Here is an 8,724-nt window from a genome sequence, read left to right as displayed (position 1 = left end):
GTATCTCAGAATTTATGCCTCAGACATTAACCTTTTTTAGTTACCTCTGCCAAAATCAAATCAGCACATTGATTGTGTGTTGTCCTTAAGTTATTTTAGTTAGACTCAAGGTTTTTTAGTGCATGTCACCTGGGTAGGTGACAAGACCAGTCATTAAGCAGGACCAGTTACCTTAGAACATTGTGCTCAAGATGCCATTACTTGACCTAGGGATCTATCAAAATTTTGATGAGCAATGTGTACAAAACTGATTAGAATTAAGAGACAGAAGTTGTTACCTACAGTGCACTGAAAGTTCATTTAAGTTTGCTCCATTTAAAAAAAAAAAACACCACCATTTCATGAAGTTAGGTTTGTTTATTCAATGGCTGATTTTCTGTGGCTCTCGGAGTGTTACGAGGATTTTCAGATTGTCCAGCGACGTTTTGTTTTCGCCTGTGAATGCACTGTATAACAAATTCAACTACAAATGCAATACTTGCAAGAAATCCAAATGTCTGTGAAAGGGAAAGAAATACGTGATTTTAAAATGCATAAAAACAGTAACAGTATCCTAACATCGTCTGGAGAGATTTGCTGGACCATTTGCATACATTAATAACACTTACTTATTAAGATTACAGTCCTCCTTATATTGATAGTTCCATTTAAATTAGAAACAGATCAGAATTCATAATTCTAGCACATTTAATGCAGAAGTTTTTACAGTTTTCATTCTTTTAATCACATGTGAACTCTATACTGTGTTCTAAACAGCCCTTAATAATAAAAATATATTAATTTTATTGCCAAAAATCAGTTACTAAAGCAGTATGGCATTGGTGATATAGCAGAGTATTTATCCAAGAGATGATTGCTGATTGAAGAGAGTAAATGAAGAAGAGCAACACATGGAAGGTGAAGGGAGATGAGATCTGTAGACCCTATGCAAGTCCTTACTGGGTCAGCAAGAGAGAACAAAAAGACATTTTGTGAATGACATTTTGTTACTAGTCTTGGCAAGATAGTGGTAAGGAGAAAGCTGTTATTAGCTGCTTCTTTCAAACTAGGAAAGAAACATGCACTATTCTAACTCTACCTAAATTTTACACAACTGGTTTGGTCTAAAGAAGTTTGACACTAGTAAGTATTAAATCACAGTAGTTTTTATTTTTCCTGCACCAGAAAAAAAACCCCAAACCTGAAAGACTTTATACTGAAACTATTAGGTCTAAATATATGAACATCACAGAAGATAACTATACAAAAGTGTGCAGCTCTAGTAGCTCATCCTGCCTGTGGAACAGAATTATCTTGCTTTCTTTTGTAACTCATTTTTTCTTGTTCAAGAACGAAATCAAAATTTGGTGTTTTAAACTAACATATTCACGATTCCAAGGTTATTCAAAAGAAGTGCCAAATGACTAAGGAATTATGACATCCACAGCATCCCAAAGCCTCTTCAGTGCCTTGCATGCCCTGACTATTTCTGTCACTGAGGAAAACGCTGCTCTTATTGCAGCCTTTGCAAGTCAGCATTGTCCACATATGCTTTGTAACACCTGGCAAAAGACACTGTTTCTTGCTGACTTTGTAAGTGGGTGGCATTATGACAGGACAATTGAGGGGAAAAAAGGAATTTCAGAAGCAGGGTATCAGAAAACTGGGGAAGCTGCAAAAGATAACAACATTGAAACAACAACAGACGACAGAAAATAAAACAAATCCAAGAGAGCTTCCCAGCAGGAAAATGCTGGGGAGCTGCAAGTACACACAGAACTTTCCAGCAATCCTCAGGAATGCCTGCTGTTTGGATTTCCTAGGTTAAGTTTCTGGAAGTTCTGAAATAGTTAATTCCCCCTGAAACATCACAATACACTGAGTTCTATTCCCTATCCAGTTTCTTCCCTGCAAATTGAGTGAAGTTAAGAGGGCAGAGGAATTAACATACCAGATAAATACAAAGTAAATCCTGCCATTTTAAGACTTACACATGCAGCACTTTCAACAGCAGAGCCAGAGCTGGTCAGAGCAAACACTATCGATGCTAACACAAACCAGGCAGCTATGACTGGCATGGCCCAAAAATTCTGCAAATATAAAGAAAAAACATTATGGAATTGTAGATGGGTTACCTGAAGAGAACATCATAACAGCAGCTGAGTTAACCTGCCTGTGAATTTATGTTTTGAAACTTCATGCTAATGGAATCTTCAGAAAATATATTTTACAACTACATTCCAAATGACATTCAATATTATCAGCTATTTAAACAACATTATCAGATATTTAAGTCTCCCTCATTTTTGTCTGTTTTAAGTATTTAATTAATTTCACCTAACTTTTTTCACACTCAAATTCAACCTCAGAACAACCATGCTAGCATTATTCCCTATTTGGGAATTTAGAAACCTGTAAGTAAATGTGCTCATTCAAATCTTTTACTACACTCCCTTAACTTTACCTTCACATAAAACCCCAACTGTTTTCTCTGAAGGCAAGTAGGAAGGGACACTTGTAAGACAGTATAATGTTCTTACTGACTTTACAGAGCAACCTTCTCCCACTGCTGGATCTTCTGAAACATAAAACCATAAACTGTAACAAGTATGATCATTACCAAAAAGGAGGTAGGCTACATCCAGTAGGAAAACAGACAGGGTAAACTGATAAATTACAAGCATCATGCTGGCAGTGAACTTTATTCTGTCTATACACATATATGTGATGGCTATACAGCAGTATTAGTCTGTGTGAAAGACTTTTTCACACAAATCCTAAAATCCTGCAGGTAGCCAATGTGACAGTTTTGGAAAAGTTGTCAATATAAAAGGGAGTCTCAAAGTTTGATCATTTTTTAACTATAAACTACTTTAACCTACCCTTTAAATGGAGAAGAAAAGGAGATTCATTCTGCATAGCCTTTTTACTCCACAGCAGTCTTTATGCACTTTGTTTTTTCAAAAAATAAATTTCCTTACCAGTTTCTCTACTTTATCTTCCCCCAGTGTTTCATATACATCAGTGCAATACACAGACAGAATCAGGAGGCTCAAAAGAAAGGCACTGCAGCTAGTGAATTCAAAGAAGTAAAGTCCACCACAACTGCTGCAATCCTCCACAATTTCTTCACAAGTAACAGCCACAAAGGAGAAAATCTGCAAACAAATAACATGCTTGAGTTGAGGCAAGCCTCTAATATGTTCAGCAAAGAGACATCTCTGATATGAACATCAATAAAGATAGCTACGAGGAAAATCCTCAATCTACAAAAAGTCTGGTAAAATGCTGCACTATTTTCTTAGAGGCATAAATAGTTATATAACAACATGGTTTACACTTGCTGCTAAAGGTGGTTGATAAACTACACTCAGGTAAGCTGAGCACACCGCCAAACACAAGCTTCTGGATGAACAGTCAAGATTCCTGTTTTGGGATTTTGTGCAACTGCCAGTTGGAAGCAGACGAGGAAGGCAGCATGGGGAGAACACATCCTGCTCAGAACAAGCGAAAATGCCTATCCCTTACTACTTACAGCTGCACTCAGTTTTAAATGCATTTGGGTTCAGGGAAGTGGGGGAAACTGGGCAGCACTGACACACTCAGCTACCTCCCTAATAGTTTACAGCTGATGTCACCTTGCTCGATAAAACTCCAGAGAAAGTACAGGGAGCCAACAGCTCACGTGCTTATGACCCGCTAACGACAGAAGCTCAAATATTTCTGCAGGAACCAAAACTTCAAACTGTGTTTAAGCTACGTTGGACAATATTTAATCTATGCAGAAGCTCATCTTCACCTTTCTGCCACAGTATGTTTTGAGGAAAGAATATGAGTTAATTAATAACTGCTGGATTTTCTACTATTTTATTGTACAAGAAAGAATATTGCTCTATTTAACTGTTCTCTTATTTTGGCCACTTCTTGCTAGTTTCCTTCATCCCATAAAGCTGACACGGCTTTATAGATCCTTTTAGTATGGAGTTCACCAAATTATAACAAAACCATTAACAGGAATCAGACTTGGTCATAAAATTGAGAATGATATAAGGATGATGATCATACTTTTATTAATAAGAGTATATGAGCAATAATGAGGTTGACAGTTCTTAAAAAAAAATCAAATTCTAAAATTCAGAATTCTCGGAAAATAACCACTGGTCTTCAGTTTCAGTTTTTTAACAGTAAAAACAAGAACAACAATTTAGCAGCAGGAACTGTAAATTCTCCCTGCTAAGCCAGACCTCAGAAGGGCACTTCAAAGAATGATGTTTTGAAAATGCTACAATCATATAAAGTAAACAGGAGCTCCGAAAGGGAAATAAGCTGAGCTGGGAAACTGCAATATTACTACCAGGCCTCCACATTCTTCCCTTTTCTCCTGCAGTGGCTGGCAACACGAACTTCTCAGCAGCCCTCAGACCTAAAACCGTGACTACAATGGCTGTCCAATGAATGTTTTGAATTCTGAATTTCCAATTTTTATGGGGTTTTTTTGCATTTAAAAAGATCTGCTTACAGCTGCGTCCAATGACTTTCAATTTCACATTTTTCACAAGGTCAGTTGTGAGATATGTTTTCATGTGTAGCGCTATCTCTTTTTATAAGCACTGAAAACTGAATGCCATTGCTTTCATCTGGGCTGAAACAGAACAGATAGGAAATAAACCCATCCTTAAATAGAAGTATAAGTCCAGATAACCATAATATAACCTAAATAACTGAAAAAAGCCTCACCACTGAGTGTACAAACAAGCTGAAAAAAATCCCACTCAAAGAACAGTTTTAAGCGGTTCTGTGTTAAATACATGAGATTTATCAAGTGGAATCCTGTGTGGGGCTTGTCCAATGCAATGTTCAATTTTTTATTAATAAGCTGAATAATAAAATAGAGCATATCAATAAAAAAACTTTGGCTGGAAAAACTTTAAGTTCTTTGATTAAGTTGGTGTACCAATAGCACATTTATAAGACGCCAGATAATTCTGCTTGGGTTTCTTAGTTTGCTTCTTGATACCATTATCAGAAACAAAAGGAATTATTCTGTTGTCCTACTGCAAAAAAAAATAGTTTTAAATACCAAAAGCATTGTTAGAGAAGGAGTTGGTTTGGGTTCTTTTTAATTTTATTATTAGTCCTATCTGTCTGTAGGTACACCAGAAATTAAACAGCTTTATCTGTCCCTTACCATCAAGTTATTCATTGATATTGGCATTAATGTTGGAATTTTCTACACAAGTGTCAGGTTTGTAAAGGAGATTTAATAAGTAAAAGCTACAAAAGAATGCTACAAACATAGAGCAGATAATGAACGTGCTAACAGGCCTGTGAAGATGCTTGGCAGGGGTATTCCCAGCACAAAATCTTCTAGTTCAGATGGGTGGACTTGCTAATACCCTATACTATATATAATACTATAGAAAGTGAACAGCTCAGAAAAAGAGCAGATATTTAGGGCTGAATTACAATTTTCCTTTCCAGTTAGGGCATTTTGGTTAAAGACAAACAATAGTTGATGACTGAGTTGATTTCTCTTTTAGATAAGAATTTGTTTCTACCTCAATCTTGGCACAATATACACTGTGCCATTTACCTTTGCACAGAATTTGAACCAGTCATGGACTAACAAAAACATTCCACCTATTTAAAAACAAAACAACAATGTAGAAACCCATGCAATAACATGCCTCTCAGCATCCTTTTGGCAGTCACATTTTCCTTCTTTCATCTGCCCAAAAGAACAGGCTAAGGTTACTACGTATGCCATTATTAATCTGAAGAAAAGTATTTCTTAGGTCTAGAAACCACTTTTCTGCAGGTGATTTCACAGTATTTTATCAAACAGTTGATCACTATAACGAGGAGAGTTCACTTTCTGATTGCAATACCCTGTTTAGCAGAGTGATTATCCCACTAAAAACCACTATTGCAACACAAAGGTTATAGATGTTAAAGACCATCACTGGCATTTCCAAAAACTGGAACCTTTTCTTACCACAGAGACTGAGACTTCCTTCCACTTTCTGGAATTTCGGGGGCTTGTTTAAAGTGTTTTAACCAATAACTCCAAGATCTGTGCATGTTGATAAAGGGTTACAAAAACGGAGCAAAAAATGTTGGCAATTAGGAGGGTGAACAACTATAACTCCATCTTCTTTTTCCTCTCACTGACAGATGGGTGCAGGCCATAAACTGCTAATTATTTAGGAGCATATTGAGCACCTATTCATCCTGATTAGAATGATAATTTTTCTTCTTCCTACCTAGAAAGTTTTATAAATAATTAAACATTTTAAGACTTTGGTACACCAGTAAATTTGTATATGTAATCGCTTATTTTACTGTAGTCAATGAACCCACCTAAATAAATGATCTCTTTATCAGGGAGCAACAGCCAGCACATCTTACTTTATTAATCCCCAACAGATGAAGCTAATGTCCTGTTATATTTATTGAAAGCATTCTTGGGTGTGATTTTTTAAAATACTCTTAGAAAACTTTATTTTTGGCAGCGTTACCATTACCTTTACCAGCATTGAAGCGTATTATGTTTTTCGTTGAGGGTTTCGACTATGTATGAGATGAAGTTTAAAAACTAAATGTCCTCTGGCGAAGTAATGAGAAAGGGTTGGAAATCACCTACAATTCTGTGAGCGTGACACATCTGACTAAAAAGCCACTGTGTTGGCTGCAAAATGTATGGTGACACACATTTACAGTCAGCTGCCCTTTTCCACTGCTGGTTTCACTACCTCCCTGCCAGTACTTGAGAATGATGCTCCTCACATCCTTAGCAGCAGCCAAACTGGTACATTCCGGAAGAGCCCATGAGCAGGCACAGAACAAACAGGAGTTTGAACTGCGAGCCCAACTGCTTAATGTGTTCAAGAACAACATTACATGTACCAAAAAAGCAAGCAGAACATAAGCCTTTTATTTCCTGTTGGGCCCAGGACTGCCTGAGATGAAGTGATGTCTCGTGCAGTGGGCCACCATCAACAGTACACTTTTCTGGTGGAATTTTCTACCACAAATTATGGGAGAAGTGAGCACTCTGGTTTTAGCACAGACAGTGTAGAGTGACAGGCTTACAAAAGGGCTGCAGGAGCAGCAGGAGAGGGAGGTCTGGATATCATGACCCAGTAAACCCTTCCCTGTTATACTGCCCTATTGTGAGGTTCAACCAAAGGCTTCTACGTCCTGTTTTCATCCAATGATCCTCAGAAAAAAATACTAAGTTTCCTGTGAGGTTTCCCTTAGATTTTAAGCCAGAGCAGGTGGTTTTAAAGACCAACAGGCAGCTGAACCACGCCGGCTGCAGCACCGCGCTTCGGCCGCACGACGCCGACGGCCATCAGATGTCAGCACCTACAGCACATGTCAGCTACAGCACCTCCTGTAGCTCGGACATGGGAAAGGAACACTCCTGCCACTTCCCCACCACGAAAAACTCTCGAGCCTGCATTACAAGGCACCACGTCGGCTTTTCACCTGAGTTACAAGTCTGCACAGCTTCAGTGACCCCAGGCCACGTCTCAAGTCAGGACATCTTCCCGGCGGAGCCAGCCCTTTTCTAACCGACAGGAGCCCTTCCCACGAAGCCTGTGCACGGCCATCTCCCCAGGCTGCGCTCGGCCAGCGAGTTTAATTTTTAAGCGGCGGGACACTACCCGAAGGTCATCACAACATGCTCGTTTCCATCCCAGCGCAGGGCACCACGACGGCCCCCGCCCGCTGCTCGCCCCCGCCCCGCCGCCCGCCGGGCTCAGCCCGCGGCCCCGGGCAGCCATTCTGTCAATGGGATGCTGCCTCCGCGCCAGGCCCGGCACGCCCCGCGAGGCGAGGAGGGCACTCACCGCCTGGACCGCCTTCGCCGGCAGCCGCCACCCCGGCAGGTGCCGCAGGGTGCAGCCGAAGGGGCGGCGGCGGGGCCGCTTCGCCTCCGGTTCGGTGGTCTCGTTGTAGACGGCACCGTTCTCCATGGCCGGGCCGGGCCGCCGGCTGTCAGCTGGAAAAAAGCGAAAGCAAAAGGGCGGCGGAGGCGGCGGGAGGGGCGGGGAGGGAGAAGGGGAAGGCGGCGGGAGGGGCCCCGGGCAAGGCGGCGGTTGGACCCGGCGGTTGGTCCCGGCGGGACAAAGGGGCTTCCTGCAGCGCGCGCCATCGCTCCCCCTGGCGGCGGCGGGCGGGGCCGGTGTGTGAGGGGTGGACGGCGGGGAGGGCCAGGACCGCGGAGGCTGCCTGAGACCCCGGTCTGTGCTCAATTCTGTAAACGGGGCTTGTTGAGTAAAGTTTACAAGATTATCCGCTCTTCAGTTGTCACACGAAATTACGATATCAGAAGGGTTTTTTAAGCCAAAGCTTTCCCATGTCAACTAGACCATGGCACTAATTGCCACATCCGGTCTTCCCTCAAACATCTCCAGGGATGTGACTCCACCACCTCCCTGGGCAGCCCATTCCAGTGTCTAATCACTCTTTCTGTAAAGACATTCCTGCTAATGTCCAGCCTAAACCTCCTGTGGTGCAGTTTAAGACTACAGCCTCTTGTCCTGTTGCTAGTTGCCTGGGAGAAAAGGCCAACCACCACTTGGCTACAGCCTCCTTTCAGGTAGTTGCAGGGAGCAATAAGGTCCTCCCCGAGCCCCCTCTTCTCCAGGCTAAACAACCCCAGCTCCCTCAGCTGCTCCTCATAGGCCTTGTGCTCTGGACCCTTCACCAGCTCTGTTGCCCTTCTCTGGACTCGCT

The 8,724-nt window shown here is 41.5% G+C and overlaps 1 protein-coding gene across 1 annotated transcript; it reads right to left on the bottom strand.

Annotated features, from left to right (window-relative positions):
• Window positions 1–337: 337 nt before the first annotated feature.
• Window positions 338–8,094, bottom strand: CMTM6 (CKLF like MARVEL transmembrane domain containing 6). The gene is made up of 4 exons (XM_032695529.1): window positions 7,836–8,094; window positions 2,961–3,137; window positions 1,971–2,069; window positions 338–497 (listed from the first exon to the last, which is right to left on the bottom strand). The coding sequence occupies exons 1-4, from the start codon at window positions 7,959–7,961 to the stop codon at window positions 348–350; spliced, it is 552 nt and encodes a 183-aa protein (XP_032551420.1). The 5' UTR covers window positions 7,962–8,094; the 3' UTR covers window positions 338–347.
• Between the last annotated feature and the right edge of the window lie 630 nt (window positions 8,095–8,724).

Source organism: Chiroxiphia lanceolata, chromosome 1, assembly GCF_009829145.1.
Source record: "Chiroxiphia lanceolata isolate bChiLan1 chromosome 1, bChiLan1.pri, whole genome shotgun sequence".
In the NCBI taxonomy this organism is placed as follows: Eukaryota; Metazoa; Chordata; class Aves; order Passeriformes; family Pipridae; genus Chiroxiphia; species Chiroxiphia lanceolata.
This window is presented reverse-complemented; position numbering and strand designations above follow the sequence as displayed.

Bases quoted from the DNA above. Each gene is read 5' to 3' on its own strand.
- CMTM6 (XM_032695529.1), bottom strand. From the start codon at position 7,961: ATGGAGAACGGTGCCGTCTACAACGAGACCACCGAACCGGAGGCGAAG. The intron at 3,138-7,835 runs GTGAGTGCCCTC...ATTTGTTTGCAG, and splicing joins CGGCGAAGGCGGTCCAGGCG to ATTTTCTCCTTTGTGGCTGT. The intron at 2,070-2,960 runs GTAAGGAAATTT...TTATATTTGCAG, and splicing joins AAGATAAAGTAGAGAAACTG to AATTTTTGGGCCATGCCAGT.